The sequence below is a fragment of the Chiloscyllium punctatum genome, chromosome 19 (genome assembly GCF_047496795.1).
Source record: "Chiloscyllium punctatum isolate Juve2018m chromosome 19, sChiPun1.3, whole genome shotgun sequence".
In the NCBI taxonomy this organism is placed as follows: Eukaryota; Metazoa; Chordata; class Chondrichthyes; order Orectolobiformes; family Hemiscylliidae; genus Chiloscyllium; species Chiloscyllium punctatum.
In genome coordinates this window covers 58,767,795-58,792,632 of record NC_092757.1, presented here as the reverse complement: position 1 = coordinate 58,792,632, position 24,838 = coordinate 58,767,795, and the positions used below count along the sequence as shown (strand labels likewise).

Here is a 24,838-nt window from a genome sequence, read left to right as displayed (position 1 = left end):
CTGCTCAGGGAATATCAGAGTCAAAAACTATTCAATACTCCTTTCTTTCACAGTCTTTCTCCATAATTACTTCATGTTCACTTGAATCACCTTATTTGATAATTGAATAGGAAAACACTCAATTACATCAATTAAATCTGAACTTAAGATCTGAGCCGCAATACAATGGTAGTAGCGACCTTGTTAAAATGTTGCAGGTTTGTGCACATATGAATATACATTAGCTGTGACTTCAGCATTCTGCAGATGTGTTTATGATGATGGCATTTTGTGTGTCAGTTATTTTGAAAAAACTTCTGTTAACTCACCTTGCCTTGTTTTGTTCCAATTTAAATTGTGTTGTCCAGGAAGTGAATGTGTCCCCTGGGTATTGTGGTTGTAAATTTAATAAAGGATTGATTATTATGAAGTATATTAATAAATTCTGCTGATTCTATTTCTGTATGGTCCAGATGTCTATATGACAAATACCAAAGATGATATTACTACATGGTTATATCACCTAATAAATGAATTAGTGAGAATGATAAAGTAGCCACTGAAAACCATAAGGTGGCCACCAAAAATCAAAAAAGCGGCCCCAGAGAAAATCTTAAAAAATCCTCATGAAAAATCAAATTTTGACCTCGAGAGTCACATTCAAATCAAAATGGCAAAATGATCAGGAGTCAAGCAACACTTGAAGCAACAGCAAGGCTCGAGGGAGATAGATTGTTGGATGGAGCCCAGAAGAAACAGTTCTTCAAAGACATCTCAAACTCCTCTTTAATTAATTAGTCTTCAAACCTTCCATCCCAGGGATGGTGTTGAGTAAGTCATGACAGAATACTGACTTATAGATAATAGAAAGAGTCAGAGACTGAGCCAGTACTGTTCAATATATAAACATATGCTGTGATGGAGATTTAAAGTAAGTATAGGAAAAAGAAATATCAACCTAACAGTTGTTAGATGAGAAGGGGTGAGAGAGTGAGAATGACAATGAGCTGTATTGGAGATATTAGATCAGATGACCAGAATCTTCAAGAAGGAGGGGAGGGGAACTGTCTGAATGGAAGGAAGTGTTAAGTCCAGATGTAGGGAGGGAATTTGTAGCATAGATAGCAGAGGACATTGTCAACATGGTGAAGCAACTATGACTTCTGCCCCCATCATGGTCACTTCCACAGCCACTACCACCCCTTACGATTCCTCATGCACCACACGTGATATCACTTCCGCCCCCCACGTCATCACTACATCACATGTTCAGTGACTTCCGCCCCCTCTACTGCCGTGTTCACCACCACTTCTGCCCCCACCAATGCCGCTCGCCTGCATTCTGCCGACACGCCCCCCACAGATCCCACTGTCACAATCCCTGCCCCCCCAGACCCCTGAGGGGAACACCACCCTTGCTCATGACTCCACCCACATTGCCCCCATCACCATACCCACTCCAGTTACAAGCTCCGCCCCCACTCCCAGCTCCACACCTACACCAGGTCCTTGCTCCCAGCCCTGCCGAGTTTTCATCATCCCCCCCAGACTTCCCCTCATTGAGGACGAACGATCAGTCCTCAGCAAAGGCCTTACCTTTATCCCCCTCCGTCCACGCATCAATTAATTTAATATGCATCATGTCCCCCCACCCCCCACCATTTATCTCTCCACCCTGGAGGCTTCCTGCCTCTATTCCTGATGAAGAGCTTTTGCCCCAAACATTGATTTTCCCGCTCCTCGGATGCTGCCTGACCTGCTGTTCTTTTCCAGCACCACTCTGATCTAAACTATGACTGGGAATGCACAGAGGCCAGAATTAAGGTAAAAACAATGACTGCAGATGCTGAAAACCAAATACTGAATTAGTGGTGCTGGAAGAGCACAGCAGTTCAGGCAGCATCCAACGAGCAGCGAAATCGACGTTTCGGGCAAAAGCCCTTCATCAGGAATCCTCTGTAGGTAGGTGTCAGCATCTGCAGGTAGTTTCTCTGCTTGCTGAATCCCTTTTAAATTACAAACATTATAAACTAGCATAAAGTATGAGCAGAAATAAACAATTCAATAATACAATGGCTGATCAGTTTGTGGTGCTCCAAATTTTACATTCACAACTATCCCTAATAACCTTCAAATCCCTTGCCTAACAAGAATCAATCTGTTGCTGCCTTAAATATTTAAAGATCCCATCTCTAAGGCAGAGAGTTCCAAAGTTGCACAACTCTCAGAAAGGAAAAAAATCCCTCATCTCTTTCCTAAAAGGATGACTCCTAAATTTAAAACAGTGTCTGTTAATCAGATTGTAAGTTTGCTGGCTGAACTAGTATGTTTGTTCTCAGACATTTCATCACCATGCTAGGTAATATCATCAGTGAGCCTCCAATTAAGTGTTGGTGTTCTATCCTGCTTGCTATTTATGTGTCTTGGTCTGTTGCTGTGGGTGATACCACTTCCGGTTCATTTTCTGAGAGGTTGGTAAATGAGGTCCAAATCAATATGTTTGTTAATGGAGTTCCAGTTTGAATGCCAGGCCTCTAGGAATTCCTATGCATGTCTTTGTTTAGCTTGTCCCAGGATGGGTATGTTGTCCCAGTCAAACAAGTGTCCCTCTTTTTCTGTGTGTATGGATACTAGTGATGTTGGTCATGTCTTTTAGTGGCTAGTTGGTGCTCATGTATCTTGGCAGCTAGTTTCTTGCCCATTTGTCCAATGTGATATTTGTTACAGTCCTTGCAGGGTATTTTGTATATGACTTCGTTCTGCTAGTTGTTGGTACAGGGCCCTTTAAATTAATCAGGAGCTGTTTCAGTGTGGTATTAGTTTTGAGGGCTTCCATAGTGCCTCGGGACTGGATTAGTCTGGTCGTCATCTCTGAGATGTCTTTAATGTATGGCAGGGTGGCTGGAGTCTCTGAGCTTGTTGTGTTTTCTGGTTTGGGTCTGTTGTGTAGGAATCGGCAGACTATGCTTATCGGTATACATGATTCCTGAGTATGTTGTGTTGGTATTTTTCCTTGGCTTCTCATAGTTCTTGGGTGCTGCAGTGTGTTGTGGCTCATTTAAATAATGTCCAGATGTAGCTCCATTTGTGGGTGTTGGGACGATTGCTCCTGCAGTTGAGTATCTGGTCAGTCTGTGTAGCTTTCCTGTAGACGCTGGTTCTGCAGCTCTCCATTGGCTTTTCATTCTCCTGTGACATCTAGGAAGGGAAGTCTGTTGTTGTTCTCTTCCCCTTTCATGAACTTTATACCTGTAGGGATGTTGTTTATGTGTTTGTAGGTTTCTTCTAATTTGTTGCATTTTGTGATAACAAAGGTGTCAACCACATAGCGGACCCGAAGCTTGGGCTGGAGCATGGGAAGGACTGTTTGTTCTAACCTCGACATAACTAATTTTGCTAAGAGTCCTGATATTAGTGATCCTATAGGCGTCCCATTGATTTATTTGTAGATTTTGTTATTGAAGGTGAAGTGGGTTGTGAGGCACAGGCCTACGAGTTTGAGGACGCTGTCCTTGCTGATAGAGTTGGTGCTGTCAGATGTTTCTGTCCTTGGTTCATCTAGCAGTGAGGCCAGTGTTTCTTTGACTAGAGTGATGTTTATTGATGTGAATAGGGCAATCACATCAAAGGAAACCATGACCTTATCATCCTCTAACTTTGGTGTCTTTGGTGTTAAAGCATTCCTGGGTGAAGTGGCTTGAGTCTTCTACTGGGTGTTTCAGTTTGTGTTGCAGTTTATTTGCTAGTCTGTATGTCAATGTACCATACAGACTATGGGTCTGGAGGGAGCCCCTTGTATATGTGCTTTTGGTAATCCATAGCAAAGGGGTGTGTTAGATCCTTTACGTTTCATTCTTTGGAAGTCTGTCATGTTAATTTCACCTGTCTTGTGAAGTTTCCTCGGGAGAGCTATAATATGGTTTTCAAGCTGCGGTATCGGGTCCATCACCACCAGTTGGTCGGTGTCGGTATCTGTGAGTAGAGTGTTTGCTTTTTCAATATATTGTCTTCTGTTCAAAATGACAGTCACATGCCCTTTGTCTGCCAGTAGGATTGTGATATTTCTGTCTTTTCTGAGTCCTTCTACGGCTTTCTTTTCCACTGTGTTGAGGATGTTCCTTTTTTTTCCTGCTTAATGTTGGTGCTACTGTCTGTCTGATGGCCTGCGCTGTTGTTTAGTGTTGGTGGCTTGTTCCACGGTACTTAGAGTATAGAACATTACAGTGCAGTACAGGCTCTTCGGCCCTCGATGTTGTGCCGACCTGTGAAACCCTTCTGAAACCCATCTAACGTGCACTATTCCATTGTCATCCATATGTTTATCCAATGGCTATTTAAATGCCCTTAAAGTTGGCGAGTCTATTACGGTTGCAGAGAAAGCGTTCCATGCCCTTACTACTCTCTGAGTGAAGAACCTACCTCTGACATCTGTCTTATATCGATCACCCCTCAATTTAAAGCTATGTCCCCTCATTGCTAACCCCCATCACCTTCCGAAGAAAAAGGCTCTACTGTCCATCCTATCTAATCCTCTGATCCTCTTGTATGTCTCTATTAAGTGACCTGTCAACCTTTTTCTTTCAAACTAAAACAGGCTCAAGTCCCTCAGCCTTTCCTCATACGACCTTCTCTCGTACCAGGTAAATATCTTCTGCACCCTTTCCAATGCTTCCATATCCTTCCTATAATGTAGCAACCAGAACTGTATGCAGTACTCCCAAGTGCAGTCACACATGACCTCATGGCTCCAAAACTCTATCCCTCTACCAATAAAAGCTAACACACTGTATGCCTTCTTAACAATCCTATCAACTTGAGTGGCAATTTTCAGAGATCTATGCACATGGACACTGAGATCTATCTACTCATCCACACTACTAAGAATCTTACCATTATCCCAGTACTCCGTATTCCTGTTACTCCTACAGCAAATCACCTCACATTTTCCTGCATTAAACTCCATTTGCTATCTCTCAGCCCAGCTCTGCAGCTTATCTATGTCTCCCGTAACCTTCAACATCCTTCCACACTGCCCACAACTCCATTGATCTTAGTGTCGAGCGCAAATTTACCAACCCATCCTTCTATGCCCTCATCCAGGTCATTTATAAAAATGACAAATATCAGTGGCACCAAAACAGATCCTTGTGGTACATCACTAGTAACGGAGCTCCAGGATGAGCATTTCCCATCAACTACCACCCTCTGTCTTCTTTCAGCTCACCAATTTCTGATCCAAGCCATTAAATCAGCCCCAAACCCATGCCTCCGTATATTCTGCAAATGCCTATCATGGGGAACTTTATCAAATGCTTTACTGAAATCCATATACACCACATCAACTGCCCAACTATTTGGTCATCTTCTCAAATAACTTGATAAGGTTTGTGAGGCACGATCCACCCTTCACAAAACCGTGTTGACTATATCTAATCAACTTATTTCTTTCTAGATAATTACAGATCTTATCTTATAGTCCTTTACAACACTTTACCCACAACCGAAGTAAGGCTCACTAGTCTAAATTTACTAGGGTTGTCTCTACTGCCCTTATTGAACAAGGGGCAACATTTGGTATCCTCCAGTCTTTTGGCACTATTTCTGTGGACAATGGTGGTATAAAGATCAAAGCCAAAGGCTCTGCAATTTCCTACCTAGCTTCCCAGAGAACCCTAGGATAAATTCCACCTCGCCCAGGGGACTTATGTATTTTCACACTTTTCACAATTGCAAACACCTCCTCCTTATGAACCTCAATCCTTTGTAGTCTAATTGCATGTATCTCTGTATTCTCCTCAACAACATTGTCTTTTTCCTGTGTGAATATTGACAAAAAATATCCACTTAGTGCCTCTCCTATCTCCTCGGACTCCATGCACAACTTCCCACTACTGTCCTTGACTGGATTCTAATCTTACTCTAGTCATTCTTTTATTCTTATTTCTATAGGAAGCTTTAGGATTTGCCTTGATCCTGCAAACAACTTCTCATGTCCCCTCCTGGCTCTTCTCAGCTCTCTCTTTATGTCCTTCCTGGCTAATTTGTAACTCTCAAGCACCCTAGCTGAGCCTTCACATCTCATCTTTACATAAGCCGCCTCCTTCCTCTTGACAAGTGATTCAACTTCTTTAGTAAACCATGGTTCCCTCGCTTAACAATTTCGTCCCTGCCTGACAGGTACATACTTATCAAGGACACTCAGTAGCTGTTCGTTGAACAAGCTTCACGTTTTAATTGTGGCCATCCCCTGCAGTTTCCTTCCCCCATCCTATGCATCCTAAATCTTGCCTAATCGCATCATATTTTCCCCCAGCTATCAATCTTACTTTGCAGTATATGCCCATCCCTTTTCATCACTAAGTAAACGTAACTGAGTTGTGGTCACTGTCATCAAAGTACTCGCCTACCTCCAAATCTAACACCCCGGCCTGGTTCATTACCCAGTACCAAATTCAATGTGGTCTCGCCTCTTGTTGACCTATCTACATATTGTGTCAAGAAACCCTCCTACACACATTGGACAAAAACTGACCTATCTAAAGTACTTGAACTATAGTGTTTCCAAACAATATTTGGAAAGTTAAAGTCCACCATAACAACTACTCTGTTACTTTTGCTCCTATCCAGAATCATTTTTGCAATCTCTGGAACTTTTCAGAGGCCTATAGAAAACTCCCAACAGGGTGGCCTCTCCTTTCCGGTTTCTAATCTCAGCCCATACTACCTCAGTAGACAAGTCCTCATCAAATGTCCTTTCTGCCACTGTGATACTGTCCTTGACTAACAATGCCACACCTCCCCCTCTTTTACACTTTCCCTGTTTTTCCTGAAACACCTAAACCCCTGAACCTGCACCATTCCTGTCCCTGCTCTATCCATGTCTCTGAAATGACCACAACGTTGAAGTCCCAAGTACCAACCCACACTGCAAGTTCACCTGCCTTATTCTGGATGCTCCTGGCATTGAAGAAGACACACTTCAAACCACCTTCCTGCTGGTAAACTCTTGCGACCTTGAAACCTTTATATATGACCCCACTACTCTCAACCTCCTGTACACTTGATCTACAATGCAGGTTCCTATCCCCCTTGAAGAGCATTAGCAAAATTCTCCCCCAGGATATTGGTACCCCTCTGGTTCAGGTGTAGACCATCCCATTTGTAGAAGTTCAGCCTAACCCAGAATGAACCCCAATTATCCAAGTATCTGAATCCCTCCCTCCTGCACCATCCTTGTAGCTAAGCGTTCAACTGCTCTCTCACCCTATTCCTCATCTCGCTAGCATGAATGGCATGGGTAACAAACCAGAGATTTGGTTCCACCCTAGCTCCCTGAATTTCTGCTCTACATCTCCATTCTTTTTCCTATCTATATCATTTGTACCTATGTAGACCACGAATTACGGCTGCTCCCCCTCCTCCTTAAGGATCCCGAAAACACGATCCGAGACATCACGGACCCTGGCACCTGGGAGACAACACACCAATCAAGAGTCTCTCTCATTCCCTCAGAATCTCCTATCTGTCCCCCTAACTGTGGAGTCTCCAATGAGTAATGCTCTACTCCGCTCCTCCCCCCTCTTCCCTTCTGAGCAACAGGGACAGACTCTGTGCTAGACATCTGTACCCCATGGCTTACCCCTAGTAAGTCATTGCGCCCCCCCCCCCCAACAGTATCCAAAACTGTATACTTTTTGTTGAGGGGAACGGCCAAAGAGTGTTTTAATTCTCAGAGACTATCGAAAAAAACTAGTAACCTTTTTGTTTGGTTAGAGGAGGAGAATGGGTGGGAGACACTACCTAAGTAGTGTTTCGGCTAAAGCAACTGCCCAAGTATATTACCTCACTTACTCAGCCGTCCCATGTCCACTCCTGGTCAGCGTGCACCTGCACCTATACATGAGGTAAGTTTTTAAAGGATTATCTTACCTTCTTGGCAGCCCCCTGGTCATCTCTCTCACCACTCCCACCGAAGATGGAGGCCGCTGACTCTCGAAGTAAGTTCTTTTATCCATTCATGGTCAGTTGTGTTAGTGTACTGTTTTTGGCACAAAATTTCTCATTCATATTTGTGGAGTCGGTTGTGGGCATCGTTTATCATTTCTCATAGCTTCCTGCGGCCATTCTGTTCTGCTGTTCTTCTGGCTTGTGGGGTGTTGAGAGGTGGTTTGTGTTTAACACATTGTAGTAATACCTGTTTTCTGAGGCATTCATGGCGGGTGGCGCTCAGTCGAATGGCATTGGTTTCCCATCTTAGGGCTAATTTAAGCATATTACACCCATAGCTTTTTGGGCCCATAGAGAAGATTTGTAACTCAGGTTGTGGTTAGCTCAGTGTCTGCTAATTCTGGACGTACCCACTACATTATTTTCATATTCACCTTTCCAAGATTACTTAGGAGCCAGCATAATCTATCTTTCCATAAAAGAAAACCCACTCATTCCACATATCAATCTAGTAAACCTTCTCTGAACCACCTCTAGTGCATTTATATCCTTTCTGACATGAGAAGACCAAAACTGCGTGTAGTCTGACCAATGCCCTATATAACTGAAATGTAACATCCTTACTTTTTATCATCAATGTTCAGATTCTATTTTGTTCAATTCTCATCCAACAAGAGTCCATACTTGTTCGGCATTACTGGACAAGTCAAATCCCAGAGTGAACCTTGACTTGATTAATCATAATTTTAATTTTCCTTTATTTGGTTGGTTATGTTAGTTAGGTCACTTTTGGAATATTGTGTGCAATTCTGGTCTCCCTGCTATAGGAAGAATGTTGTGAAACTTGAAAAGGTTCAGACAAGATTTACAAGGATGTTGCCAGAGCTGGAGGGTTTGAGCTATAGGGAGAGTTTGAACAGTTTGGGGGTGTTTTCCCTGAAACGTTGGAGGCTGAGGGGTGACCTTATAGAGGTTTTCAAAATCTTGAGGGGCATGGATAGGGTAAATAGACAAGGTCTTTACACTGGGTTGGGGAGTCCAGAACGAAAGGTTAGGATGAGAAGGGAAAGATTTAAAAAGGACCAAAGGGGCAACATTTTCATGCAAAGGATGGTGTGTATATGGAATGAGCTGCCAGAAGAAGTGGTGAAAGCTGGTACAATTACAGCATTTAAAAGGCACCTGCGTGGGTACATGAATAGGAATGGTTTAGAGGAATATGGGCCAAGTGCTGGCAAATGGGACTAGATTAATTTAAGATATCTGATCGGTATGGACGAGATGAACCGAAGGTCTGTTTCCATGCTGTACATCTCTATGACTCTACATGGTGGTTAGACACAAGCATATTGACAAGAGGCTGCAGATATTCTTTAATCTTGGAATATATGTTTAGTATACAAAAGAAAGGGAACAAACAAACCAAGCATTGTATATATATATTACATTTAGTAAAATGTTAATACAAAAATCAAAACAAAGTTTTGCCTTGTTTTCCAACTTTACCCATTGGAGAGTCTCAAGTCTGTGTTGTTATATTCTTATCTTGACTCTAAGTTGCTGACTTCTGACTACTTCTAATTTCTCTCTTTTGAAGTAAGCATTCACTTGTAAATTTGTCTCTGAGTCAGGAAGCATGAACCTTTCAGACATTTGATGGCCTGAAATGTTCTCAATTCTAACAACCTGAAGATTTTTATCCCAAACTCTCCTAGTTTGGAATCACAAAGCTGCTATAATGACTGGCTTCCTCTTGACTTGAACTGTGCTAAACAAGAAGCTGATATTTGCTAATGAATTTGACTTCCTCCCACCAAACTTACAGAGTTTTCTTAACCTAATTGAGAACAACATTAATGGCTTAAAGTGTTAACACTGCCAGTCATAAATCCAAACCTATAAACATCTAATTCCATTGATATTTCAGAGTTCTCCCAAGGCCTTGATGACAATCATATGTTGTCTTTGAACTCATAGCAAAAGGGAATGAAGGTCAATTTAAGTGATTATTCCTTTTCCCCTCTTAAGCCTGAGACAGTGAGGTATTATTTGATGTACGCCTTCCCATTTTAACCCTTGTACCTTACTGAGGTAGGAACCCAATCAGCTTTTGAAGTAATTATACAATAAAATCCTTAGTGAAATCAAAGGTAGAGTTTATTAATGCTACATTCAAAACATCAGGAGCCATTGCCTTGCTACTCCATTCATACAATTCCTACATGTTGAAGCAGGCAATTTGGCCCACTGAGTCTACACTGACTCCCCCACCCCCTTCCCCTCCCCCGGTCTACCACTGAAGAGCGTCCCACCCAGACCCATCCTGCATTTCCTATTGATAATACATCTAGCCTGCATATCCCTGGACACTGTGGGCAATTCCACCTAACCTGCACATCTTTGGACTGTGCAAGGGAACTGGAGCACCCAGAGGAAACCCATGCAGACACTGGGAGAATGTACAAACCCAACACAGACAGTCACCTGAGGATTGGAATTGAACCTGGGTCCCTGGCTCTGTGAGGCAGCAGTGCTAACCATTGAGCCACAGTGTCCTCCTATTCACACACAGAAACACCAAGGAAATTAAGGAAGAGAGGAGACAGTTATAAATTGCAAGTTTTGATAAGTCCAGTGTATTAAAAATCATCTTACATGAATTATAATATCCTGCAAGTCAGTGGCCAATGATAGTGAGCAAGAGCTAGTAGTTTTTTCCCTTCTTGCACACATGGTCTAGATTTCATTCTGGCCAGTGACTTGGAGACAGAGATAGATGGTCCAAGGTAGGCTGCCAACCCAGGAGTCCTGCATGTCATCTGAAGATCAAGCAATAAATAACATAGAATCTCAAAAATGGCACATTTGAGCAGTTCAGCCAGCTCCAATTTATTTCATGGAGCAAAGTCAGAAGTTTAAGGTGCTGAAGGTATATCTTGGTTGGCTAATTGGAAAGTCGTGTAGTTTTAACTCCCTCAGTAAAATTTTCATTGCAAGATGATGAGGTAACCATAAAAGCATTTGTGTTGATTTAGCATCAATGATTGTAATGTTTTCCTTTGTCCCGACCTTAGAACTAACCAACTTGTTTTCAAGTCCTTTGTGTCAGCATTAGTTGGAATGTCTATACAATACAGGAGCTCCTGGTAAATGAATATGTTATCAGTCTTGGCAAATTTTGTTCATTGAGCAAGGTTGTCTGATGTTAAAAGAAACATTAATTTAAACCAGAAAATATAGTCATGAATATTGTTTTCTTTGGCGTTTCTCTTCATGCTCTTTGACCATGAAGTACCTTTAAGTCACTTCCAGAATGACTTTCTGATCCTTCCTTTTGAAAGAAATTTCCACAATGCTAATATACATCAATTTAACTCTCTTTTTAAAGCAACCCAATTTACAAAAATGTTGATAATATGTTTTACACACCTGTCATTAAAGATTTCAGACATGCAGTTTGTTCACTTCACAACAGTGGAGGGTATAGAAGATAGAGATATTGACATGGAGATGTGTGCCTTCAACATATATGTGAAACACTGATAATGTCAACAAGAAGCAGCAAGTAAATATGAAGGAGGAGGTGGTCAAGGCCCAAGAAGGAGAACACATAAGTTAACAATACTGCACAAGAAAATACGCCTTTATAAGTCATACTCTGGTTACAATTAGACAGATAAATGTGGAAATGTGTGAGAGCAATCGCACACAGATAGATGGTAGAGAAGAGGCAAAGAAGAATGATTTGATCAACCATGCCAAAGAATGCAGAGAGGTCATGAAGGAAATGTATCTTTGTCACAGTCATGTAGGATATGACTTGATTAAAGCTGTTTTAGTACTGTGGCAGGGAGCAAACCTGATTGAAGGGATTCAAACATCAAAGAGGTGGACAAGTGGCCAAAAAAGATTGTAGAAGTTAAACATTCAACCAAGTAGGGAATAGTTAGGCATTGGTAAGGATTAGTGAGCATATATTAGTTGGCTGAAAGGTGGCATATATTAGTTTATCTTCAAATTAGTATTATATTAATTACGAATGAATTGTCAAAGTACTGTATGCACGTAACATACAAGTGTATAAAAAAGGAGCAGAATTAGACCATCCCGACCATCGAGTTAACTCTGCCATTCAATAGGATCATGATTAATCTGTTTGTGTTACAAATTTCACATATTCCAATAATCCTATATTAATCTGCCTAACGATCATCTATCTATCTCTGACCTTAAAAAAATGTAACTAAGCTGTCCAACTGCCGACCAACTCTGTCCAGACTGGCTTGATCTGATGTCTCGTTGTTCTTAGGAGAAGAAGTTGATCCTGTGCACTACCCCATCCAGAAGTGCCTCAGGAACCTACCCTTTAATCAGTGAAGTAAATGTTGGGAATCATATAGGACAGCTCGAGATTGAAAGTGCTTATCTGGGTTTTTAATGGTGAAGCAGGTACAACGGATGCTGGTTAATTGAAGGATATTCTGAGTGGTGAGTTGCTTCAGGAACAGTGTATGATAAGATGCGGTGGAAATCAGATGTGAGCAATGCAGAGTGGGGGAGATAATTAGTGTGGATAGTTTGGTCTGACAGGGTGATACACATCTTGAACTTAGCCAAAAATAACAAAAAAAAGCCTTAGATTATTCCATTCTTTCAATTTCTCTATCTCCCTCATATCTGTTCTGATGATACCACATTCCACAGTAATGCTTCATATATCACTTCATTTTTCCTCAGTTAAGATTCCTTCACTGTAGGTGACAATATCCTAAATGATTTCTCTCCTATTTCTTGCACTTTTAATGTCACTCCTACCCCTCCCTTTCAGAGATACAATAATCTTTCCCCTGTCCTCAAGAAGCACCACAACAATTTTCACATAAAGGATTTCCCTCACAATTTCTTCTGCATCTATTACAATACTACCATTATGTACAAATGCTCCAGTCTTCCACTTCAGTACTCTGACGGGGCCAACCACTACAGAACATTCTAGTTCATTCTGCCATCACAGCATTTTTCTGCAATAATAGGAGATACACCATTTCCCTTTCACCTCTTCCCATCACCCAGATGAAACAGCAATTTTCTTCCAGTTTGGTAAATTGCATCCTCTACATTAAGGATACCAATGTGAAATTTCCTGATTGATGTGTTGAGCAGTACCATTTAATAAAAAAGCCACATCTTGAGTTTACAACACTTACCAGTTTTATTCTCCATATTATCCTCACTTCTTCTTCTCTTTTCTTGTCTTCAAAAAATGTACCTGTAGTGGAGGTAAATGAGGTTGTTGTCTGCAGGGCAAGAACCTGCATCTGGAGTTTTTTTTTGAGTTGTGATGCTACTTCACTGCAACTACCACATAATTATGGTCAGCCAAGAAGTTCTCCCACTCTGACCATCTTCCACACATGTTTAGGAAGAGTTTACAGATTGATAATGAAACTTAAGCAATGTATTATGACACACTTTCTGTGGCCATAAAGTTTGGAAGTCATACTTGAACCTGAGTGACTGGCCCAGATGTAGAGATGCTACCAATTCATCATGAGGTCTGCTATTCCATCAGTGATGTAAATGGAAGTTCAAGGAACACATCTCATTTTAATTAGTTCTTTCTGACCTTAACATTAGGTTCAACAATTTATGGTTGTAGCCGCTGCTTCTATTTTGTTTTGGATGATAGATGTGCTTAATTATTCCATTGTTACCATTTACATTTTTTAATGCATCTTTTGTTCCTTTGCTTGTCCCATTACCATTCCTTTAGTTTTCACTTTTATTCTTTTATGACGTTTTAAATCAATCCTGCCTTCTGATTTTTCAAACACTTTCCATTTTGTTCTTTCCATCATCACCCTCTCTTTCCCTGCCAATGAGCTTGTGTAAAACTTGTTACATTTGTAATGTTTTCTAATTTTGATAGAAGATCACATTACCCAAGACATTACCTATGTTTTGTTCTCCATAGATACAATCTGACTCTGCTGAGTGTTTCAAGTATGTATGCGTTATATTTCAAGAAAGACTTTTCAGCTTCAGGAGACCAAATTAGATAAAGACAATGAGAATGGAGCTGAATTGCAGTTGTAAAGTTCCTTGGTTGGTTTAACAGACCTCTATCTAATTTTCACCCATCCTTGTGGGTTTAATGGCAGTGGTACAATTGTGACATTAAAAAGCAAAAGATATTGAAAAGTGGCTCCAAGCTTGATGGTGAACCAAGACTCAGAAGTTTTTCTTTGACAGTAACTTTATTCATATGTATGCAGTCTTGAAGCTTTCCAGATCACAAATGTCAATGGCCCAGTCTGTCCTTTTTTGTTATATTTGATATTTTCCAATCAACCTGTTCAGCAATTTAATTGCACACCCCTCGAGCAGGTGGGTTTTAACTTAGGCCTCCAATTAACTCACATCACTTGTTTAACCTTAACCTTGTAATTGACTTGACATTAACAGATCTTCGCGTTGCAATCATTCATTCAAACAGAACTGTATGGACTATCATAACATCATTTGATGAATCTGATAAAGGAAACGTTAGACCTTGCACTGACATTTGTTTTGTATGTAAATACATTGGAAAAATTTTGTATTCAAGTCTTAATTCCTTGTGCTGTTATACAGGAGCAATTCCAGGAGCTGTTCCAGGAGCTATAGCAGGTACAGTTATTTTATTTTTAGTTTAACATTGGATTGACCTGTTATTCTGACATATATTCATATTTTCATTGTCTCATTTTTGGTAGCAGTGTCATAAGTTTAGATCACAGTGGTGCTGGAAAAGCACAGCAGCATCGAAGGAGCAGGAAAATCGATGTTTCAGGCAAAAGCCCTTCATCAGGAAACTTTTGCCTGAAATGTCAATTTACCTGCTTCTTGGATGCTGCCTGACCTGCTGTGCTTTTCCAGCACCACTCTGATCTAAACTCTGGTTTCCAGTATCTGCAGTCCTCACTTTTGCCCAGCACTGTCATAAGGCCAACTGGTAGAGGTTTGAACTTAATTTTGCTATATTAATGATCTAATTAATTTCAATGGTACATTATTCAGCTGTCTGGGCTTTAACATTCTTGTTGATTCTTTGCAAGGTTCTCATTTATATTTATTACTACTATCCAGCATTGATACTGGCAGGAAATTTCATATCTGACATAGGTTTGCCTGCAATGCCACTGTTACATATTACTGCTCGTACCAGTCATTTCATGTAAAATAAAATAGGACTGTGATAGTTTTTTTTACCTGTGATGTCTCAACTTCATTGTTAGCTTTCCTTCTGTTGTTAGCAATAATTGAGTTATGTTGCTGTCCGTAATATTGCATTGTTGGACTGGGGGTACTTAAAATAACAGTCAAACATTGCTAGCTATAAAACATTTTAACTTTATTTTAACACATTTACAGTTGTGAGAATACTGCCATAAACTAATTCCATGGTACTTTCTCTTTGACCCTTGAATCATTGTGAAACTAAGTTACTTACTTCTATAAATCTGATACTATTACTGCTTTATGTCCATAGTCTGACATATTACATTATGCCATCTCCCACTGATCGCGCATGCCAAACGTCAACCTTCTCTAATGTTCTGGAAACATAGAGTTTCTGAGTCCTAGTCATTCAGAGACATCGGAGATAGATTCAGTACTTTGAATTCTTGTAGGAAATGTATGCTCTCTTAGGTAAATGTCCCCTTTCTTTCTTTATATTCTTTTCTTGCTCTCTCTTTTCCTATCTCCAGTTTTTTGAGTTTCTGAATTTTCTTACTTCAATAAGCATTGTGCAGTTTTTCACTCATTTACTGTTTCACATTCTGCTCACACTGGCAATAAAGCATTCTGATTCTGCGGCTGGTCCTCCAGATGCAGTTAAGTAGAATTTGCACTAGTAGATGATATGGGATTTCACTTGTAGATACTTCTGCTGCTATTATTACATGTAGTTCTAAATCATAATATGCTAGTATTTCTAATGACAGCACCCTACTATTGATTTTTAATAATTTCTGATGTGTTTCTTCCCAATATCTATTCATCATCATATTGTAGCAACTGGTATAGTTGCTCTTAGAGATATGTTATGTTTTTCTTTCAAGACTTTACCATATGATTCACTACTCCCATTAACCTTTATAATGGTTGTTGGAGCTGAAGATTCTTTTATTATTCTAGACTTCAATGGATTAACTAGTATTACTGGTGCACTTGCTATATGACCATGAAGTTTGATTGTTGGTTGTCAAAACTTGTACTTACTGTTGAGTGCCAATATTACCTGTTGTAGACTTCACAGCACTGCTGTCATTCTCTTGACTCTACTCACGCTGAGAATAACATTTTTCGGTACATCACCGATGTGACAAGTTACTCTGTGTAAGGCCTCTTAAAATATTTGACATTTCTTCTTTTAAAGATCTCTGGTGCTTATATTGTTCTAAAAGGTAACTTGTTGAAAATTGTGAGAAACTTGGACTTCTGTTCTAGTCTAATTTACTAAAATGTGATGTTAATATGTGTTTCTGATACTGAAGGTTATTAAACAATTCCTTAACTTTGATAAACTTTCTTTTACTGCTACCATTGGATTGACTTTTCACAATTTTATTGAGTCAAATGAAATCAATACACGTTTCTTTCTATCCATTTGTCCTCAGAACAGATATTATCCCTAATCACCGAGTTGATGGTTCTTTGTATGGGTGAAATATATCTTGTCTGACCATTTGAGTTGATCACCTCTTGCCATTTGGAAGTAAAGGGTATGAAATGTTTCTAGGTGTGTTTAGAAATGAAATCAATGTGACGTGCTGTTTTTCACTTTCCCAATCCTGTAAATGACTCAGAAATTCTGCTTAAAGTCTCTTCACTGATCTTCATCACACTTTAGTTATTCTGTTCTGTAAATTAGATTCAATTACACAGATATCTTCTTGCTTAAGTATAAACAACTCTGATCCTGAATTATCTACATTACTCATTAATACAATTTTTCTGTGCTTTAAACTAGCTGATCTCCTATAATCTTCTATTATGTTCCTCCTTACCCATGCAGCTTTTTACAATATGGATGAAGAATTTCCTTGTTTAATTATGTTCCAGTATCTGAAAAAAAACTGAAAGTGCTGCTCAGTATCTGAAGTATGTCCTGTGACTTTCTACCAGTGACTCTGTGCTCCAATAATTTCAACTTTAATCTCTCCTAAGAAGGATGTATCAATAACTTGTGAATATTTTCCTTCATGAACTCTGTTTCTTTTTAAAACATTGGAATGTCATTGATTAATCTGACAAATTTAAAAGCATTAAATAGTGAAACGTCAAGCTTACTCATTTAAAAGTTTTGTGCTCATATTACATATTCAGAAAACTTGATTTTACTGCTGTGCAGTGCGTCTACTTTTTGGAGCATTATTATGGAGTTTGCTTACTTTGATCTAAACTTTCTTGCTATCAGCCTTCACTACAATAATGGAAAATCACATAGAAAAATTATGACTGTTCTCCTCACAGAACGGAAGGAGAGGAAATGTGGCAAATGTATATTGCCAAATCATGTACAGAATAGCTAGGAAAAATGGTTCCTACTGGTGAGGTCTTGCAAAGGAAGAAAATGGATACATGAAATGCACATTCTGAGAGTGTGGTAAAGGCAGATTCAGTTGAAGCTTTCTAAAGGAAACCAATTCTTATGTTGAAATGGAAAATGTGGGATAAAAGGGAAAATATAGGTGAGTAGCTCTAGGTGAACTGTTCTTTCAATGGACCAGTCCAGTCATGATAGGTCAAAAGGAATCTTCCTTTACTGTAAACAGTCTGTGATGCTGTGAGTGTTGTTACTATTTTTGTGCTGACAAGCTATTGTTGAAGACCTATCCTGGGAACTATAATGGTCAAAATTCACACTTTGAATAGCACTTTCCAAACTCTCAACTACCATCTACCAAAAGAAGGTTAACAGACACATTGGAACACCATCACTTGTAAGATCCTCTCTAAGCCACTAACCATTCTGACTTGGAAATATATCACTGTTCTTTCTGTTTCACTGGATCATAATCTTAATGTCCTGGCCTATGACAGCATTGTGGGTATACCTAGAACAAATGTACTGCAAGAAGGGACCAAAAAACGTAACTCGGGATGAGTAATAAATGCTTGCCCAGCCAATGATGCCCACCTCACATCTCTTCACTGTGTTTAATGCAATCCTGATGTTGTTTAAGAATTTCCCATTTATTACTACTTTTCTAACCCATCATCCCATTGATTGTGATGATACAGCCAAGATTGATGCTGGAATAGCAGATAGTACTATGCAATACACTGCTGCTAATTATTCAATGATGTTCTTGCCATTTTACTGAAGATGCCAATGAATGTAACACTCTGTCTGATTTTACAGGTGGTCCAGGAGCTGTACCTGGAGCTCAGCCAGGTGTTGTACCTGGTAAGTTTTTTTTTCCCGAGAAGTTAGATGGAAAATCTATACATTTTATTGTTATCAGTTTCGAGTCCCTTGTAGGAATGTTCCAACTGGATCTTAACCTTTTAACATACCTTTGAAAAATAGTCCCTGTAAAATGTCCAGAAAGAATACTTTGAAAGTCAACAAATATAAACATACCTCGGTACAAAATTGGAAAAAGTGATTGATAAATGTATTATCTTTTGTTAATCATCTGTCACAAATTGCAAGAAAATAATGTAACTTGTTTTCTTTCAAGAAACACAGTTAAATATACAAATAAATTGTTGTCTTGACATTACAAATGGATTAGCAGAGGTAATTCCATTGCCTATAAAACCTTAGCATCCAACACAGTAGCAGCAGTTCACTGTTTTCCAAAGCTATAAAAATTTGGTTTGCCAATCTTTGCATAAAATTGGGATAAAGTTTTATTGTTCACAAAGGTGCAATTTAGATTTAAGTGCTAATCCATCTAACATCTATACTGGAAAAGCAGGGTGAGACTATATATTTGGACAAAATCATTCCTTGGATAACTATGGTAAAGTAAATAACATCCAGTGCAGATTTGTTAAAGATAAGTTTTGGCTGATAAATTTAATTGACCTTTCAATGAAATAAGTAACAGAATTGATGAATTTAGAAAAATTAGTGTTACGTATGGACTTCAAAAGATATTTGATTAAAAAATGTGATCAGTATTATCAAAAGGAATGCTACAGAGCAAATAGGAGTGGGAGCTTGCCACAATTCCATTTGTCTGCTGAAGTACCTTACAGAACCTGCTTGCTAAAACTTTCTGTTTCATGTTTGAGAATACCAAGATCCCTCTAAGTTGCACTTTATTGAAATTTCTCTCCATTTAAACAATAGTCTGCCTTTTAACTCAGAAGTGCATGACTTCACAATTTACTGCAATAAATTTCATGTGCCAGCATTTTGCCCACTCATTCAACTTATCTGTGTCCCATTTCAGGTTTCTTACACCCTCATCACAACATGCCATCCCACCTATTTTTGTATCATTAGCAAATTTGGATACATTACACTCTGATCCCTTTTCCAAATATTTAATATAGATAATAAACAATTAAGGCCATCGGACATGCTTATGGCATTCAACCAATTAAATCTTTCCAACCTGAAAAAGACCCATTAATCCCAACCCTGTGTCTTCTGTGTGTTATTCTTGCTCGTATACTAACCACAATATTTGAACTCTGTCTTGTGCAATGATGTTTTATGTGGCACCTCATCAGATGTGTTCTGGAAACCCAAACATGATATAACTACCTGTTGCACTTTAACAGTTCTGTTTGTTATATCCTCAATGAACTGTTGCAAATTTGTCAAATGTAATTTCCCTTTCACAAAACCATGTTAACTCTCTTTGACTGTGGTAAATTTTTCTCAATCAGTGAGTTTTGAGAAGATTTGTAGCTCAACTTCCAGCTCAGCAAACAAACTTACATCCATTTTTCTCAATGTTTTGTTATTTTTTCCTTAATAGTGGTCTATAGCGTTTTCCTAATGAAAGATGTTAAGCAAACTGTCTTTATCATTTCTGGCTTTCTGTCTCTCCTGTCTTCCCTCAACATTCATGAACAGGCGTGTCATGTTGGTGGTTTTCATATTCTGTATTGGCTTAAATTATCTGTCAATTTCCTGCTCGCTCCTATCAATTTACCAGTCAGACCCTCCAAGGGTCAATTTAGTTCAATTTAGCTGTTCTCTGAATTTTATTTACTTGTAGAAGCTCTTGGTGTTTGATTTTCTATATCTTGCAAATTTACTTTCAAAATAAGTTTCCACCTTTTTTTATTAGATTTTTAGCCATCTACCGCTGGTTCCTAAAACAATCCTAAACCTCTGTCCCACTAGTTTGTGCTGCTTTGTATACTTTCTTCCTTAACTACCTTGTTGAATGATAGTTCCTCTTTCTTACCTTGAATAAATTTTTGCTGAATGTTATGAAATATCTCCTAAAATGGTTCCTGATTAATTCTTGTCTTACAGTAAAATAACTCTTTGGAACTTGCAAAAGACTTCCACTCATTACTTTTTCCTTGCTGTTCCTTATTTCCACCCAAACTAGTTCCTCATCATGATCCATTCCATCTATATCCCTACTCAGCATTGCACTGTCACCTTCCTTTATTAACAATACTACCTCAGCTCTTTTGTCTATTTTTTCCAGAACATCAAATTCCTTTTGAGTATTGAGTTCCCATCCTGGTGACCTTGCAGCTACAGCTCCATAAAAGCTATCAAATGATAGTTTGGTAGTTTTAACCATGCTGCAATTTCATCAGATCTGTTACAAATGTTGTATACATTCAGATAAAGAGCTTTAAGCTTGGACATTTTACCATTATTACTTATTCTGGTTCGAATTTCTACTGGATCATTTCTGTCCCTTCCCATGACACTTTGATTATCATTCACTCCCCTGCACCTCTACTCTTCCGTTTTTTTTAATGTTTTAAACTTTTGCTTCAGTTGAAACATCCACCCACTAATTCATTTAAAATTATTGTCAAACTAATTATATAAATTCCAGAGACTCTGGTGCCATTATGGTTCTACTGAATCCCACCACAATAAAGCAGCTCTTACTTTCCCCAATACAGCTGTTGGTGCCACCTGATTCAGAATCCCTTTCTCTCAAACTAATCTTTAAACCATATATTTCCTCTCTAATCTTACTTATACTACAGCAATTTGCAAGTGTCTCAGGTAGAGACCTTTGTGATTTTGCTTTTTAATTTAGTCCCAAACTGCTTGTAATCCCTCAACAGAACCTCTTTCCTCATCCAAACTTTGTTGATGGTACCTTCATGGAACTTGGCAATTGGATCCTTCTTCTCCCAGTCCAAGTTCTTGTCCAGCATAGAAGGTATCAGGTAAGCAACTCAGCTTTCTGCACTCTGTCTTTTCAGAGTGAAAATTTTTCAGAACTCAATTTTCCAGAGCTGGGTCAAGCTATATAAACTGCTCCTAAATAGGTACATCATTAATAAACTTTTGCCATCTCTCGAGCAGTGAGTTTGTTGATCTTTAACCAAGAATGAAAGGAACTTAGCTTTACTGGTAAATTGTAATTCAAAGTTAAATACAAACTTGAATAGATTTCAGAATAAAAATCCCTCACTTACCAAATTCTCAAGTTCATGACTTGTCTTGGCTCATAGTTCTAAACTGGCATATTCGGGGTTGTTTATTTGTGTGCTTAGCAAGAAACCTTGATTTATACTAGCTGAAATTCTACAAAATTAATCTAAGCATTGCCTTAGGCAAGGTTGATCTGAATTAATTAAAAACAGCTGAGGTCTCCAAAGAAGATGTTGTTAGGTTTCCAGCTTTAAGTCTCCTCAACTGAACAGTGCTCAACAAAAAGTGAAAAATCATCATGATTCTCTTGGTTACTCATAGTAGTAGTCCAGCAGTAGCATAAGTTTAAAAATATATAAAAATTATACACTTTCAAGAAGGAAGAGAGAGGCCAATCAAAGCCAAAGTTGCTGTATAAGCATTTATTAAGGGCACCAATTTTTATTGTCACTGCCTGATGCCCTGAAGAGTTGAGAATCTAAAATAAATTGCATGAGAATGATTGATTATATTGTCTCATCTTCCTTGTGAAGTATCCATAAATTTCTTTGAGGAAGAGGTGGCAATTTTGGATGCTTTCCATAAAGTCAGTTTGGCAGTACAGAGGTTGAAAATTGCTGAAAAGCAAAGTGCTGGTTTGGTATCAAGTAGGTAGGCTGTACGTCCAAAAGTTGGTGGATCATATCATGAGTGCAATATGAAATGTTTTGACAAAATTCATCTTTTTACAGCTTTCCAGGACGATGTAGCTTGCTGCTTGATTGCCACTGTTTGTTGATTCCTGCAACTTTTGTATAATTGGTAGATTCCTTATTACTACAAAACCTGAGTACTCTTTCAGTTCCACCTTAACAGTTCAAAAATTGAGTGTCCCCATCCCTAATATGACCTTCTTCTCAGGAATAGAGATGCTCCTCTGAATTTCATAAAGGTTAATCTGCTGAAGCCAAAGGTTTTTTTTTATACTTCTTTATTCATATCACAACAAGTAGTTTTAAGTAGAACTGATTAAAAATAGACAATATATGTTCAGCAATCAGTTCAGCAGGAAGTATGTAGTTGCAAATCTATTAAGACAAAGCCACATACAGGAAATGAATCAGCACCTTCTTTGCTCCCCCACCCTTCACTGACTAATTATGAGTTCAACTAATTGGACTGTTTTAATTACTGTGTCTTTTTACAAGATCGCCCAAATTTGAATAATTGTATTTTAACAGACTGTTTCCTATCATTCTTAGATTAGATTACTTACAGTGTGGAAGCAGGCCCTTCGGCCCAACAAGTCCACACTGACCCGCCGAAGCGCAACCCACCCAGACCTATTCCCCTCCATTTACCCCTTCACCTAACACTACGGGCAATTTAGCATGGCCAATTCACCTAACCTGCACATTTTTGGACTGTGGGAGGAAACTAGAGCACCCGGAGGAAACCCACGCAGACACGGGGAGAATGTGCAAACACCACACAGTTAGTCGCCTGAGGCAGGAATTGAACCCAGATTTCTGGCGCTGTGAGGCAGCAGTGCTAACCACTGTGCCACCGTGCCGCCCACGGAGCAAAGAAGGTGCTGATTCTTTTGTGGATTAGCATTTTTTTTAATATCAGATTTCTTTCATTCTTTTTGAACGTCGGTAAAAAATCACACATCACCAGGTTATAGTCCAAAAGGTTTATTTGGAATCACTAGCTTTTGAAGCACTGCTTCTTCATCAGATGGTGCTTCAAAAGAAGCAGCACTTCGACAGCTAGTGATTCCAAATAAAACTATAACCTGCTGTTGTGTGATAATTTAACTTTGTCCATCCCAGTCCAAGACTGGCACCTTCAAATAATTTTTGAACTTTGTAATTGAATTCTGACTATGTTGTTCATGTTTCACTGTATTTGTAAATTCCATGCAGACTATCATCGGCAATCAATCACTTATCCTAAAAAAATCTGTCAATTCTTTGTCATTTCAGGTGCAGCTGCTGCAGCTAAAGCTGCAAAATATGGAGGTAATTTTTAATACTGTTGTGAACTTATAAAAATATTAAATTATTATGTAGGCTTTGAAGGTAGAATAAAGTTGATTTCGAATTAAAAATGAATAAATATCCCTGGTTTATAGCATGCAAAATATATAATCGAAAGTCTAACTTCTTGTAAATGGTAATGAACCTGTTTCTTCATTTATGATGTGTGATTAGTATAATTCTCTATTTTTAGAATGAACATATTTTCTATTTGTGTCTGTGCCAGTCATCAATAATCTATCTATTCTAATCCAATTTTCCAGCACTTGATCTGTAGCCTTTCAAATTCTCATCTAAATACTTACCATTTAAATACTTCTTAAATACCTTGAGGGGTCCCACCTTGACTACCATTTCTAGCAGTGAGTTCCAGATATCCATCCACCCTCTGGGTGAAAAGGTTTTCATCAAATCCCTTCTAAACACCTGCTCTTTTGCTTAAACTGTGTCCCTCATTATAGACCTCTTCACGAAGGGAAAATGTTTCTCACTATCCAACCTATGCCCCTCGTAACTTTGTGTTCCTCAATCAGGTGCCCTCTCAGCCATCTGTGCTCTGAGGAAAATAAATCTAACTTCGAGTCTATCTTCAAAGCTGAATCGCTTCAGTCTAGGCAACATATTGGTGAAACACCTCTGCACTGTCTCTCATCCATCCTATAATTTGATGACCAGAACTGCACATCGTACTCCAGTTGTTGCCTAACATTATAAATCCAGCTCCATCAAACGTCCTTGAGATCTCAACGCAATCAGCTTTCATGAAACTAATTGGCTAATTTATTAGAGTTCTTTAGGGATGTACATATATTTCTAAAAAGTATTCGACAAAGTTTCATAACAATGGATTCTACAAAAATTAAGATCTTTGATGTAAGGAGTAAGACATTAGCAAAGTAAGAGGTTGGTTAGCTAACATGAAAATGATAATAGGCATAAAATTATCATTTGTGGTTTGGCAAGATGTAATGATTAGAGTACCACACAATCTGTTTTGGTCCTCAGCCAAATCAATGACTTTGTTAAAGGGGACGAATGTTGCAAAATTTGATGATGAGACAAAATTAGGTAGGAAAGTAAATTGTGAAGAAGACATGAGAGGAGTCTGCTAAGGGATATAGATAGATTAAGCAAGTAGGCAAAAATAGTGGGCAAGTGGAATTTGATGTGGCAAAATTTGAACTTATCCACTGGCAGGAAGAATAAAAAAAATGTATTATTTAAATGAAGAGAGATTGCAGAGCACTGCAATTTACAGAAATATGGGTGTCCTGGCAGAAGAATTTTAGATGTTAAATGCAGG

General features: G+C 38.9%; 1 protein-coding gene across 10 annotated transcripts in view; it reads left to right on the top strand.

The window, feature by feature from the left end:
- The window catches only part of elna (elastin a), a 275,816-nt gene that overhangs the window by 166,416 nt on the left and 84,562 nt on the right, over positions 1–24,838 (top strand). For all 10 annotated transcript variants that reach the window (XM_072589478.1, XM_072589481.1, XM_072589479.1 and 7 more), the window contains exons 22-24: positions 14,560–14,595; positions 18,338–18,382; positions 23,482–23,517. In XM_072589478.1, coding sequence (XP_072445579.1) covers positions 14,560–14,595; positions 18,338–18,382; positions 23,482–23,517 — 117 coding nt within the window. The remainder of the gene's footprint in view (positions 1–14,559; positions 14,596–18,337; positions 18,383–23,481; positions 23,518–24,838) is intronic.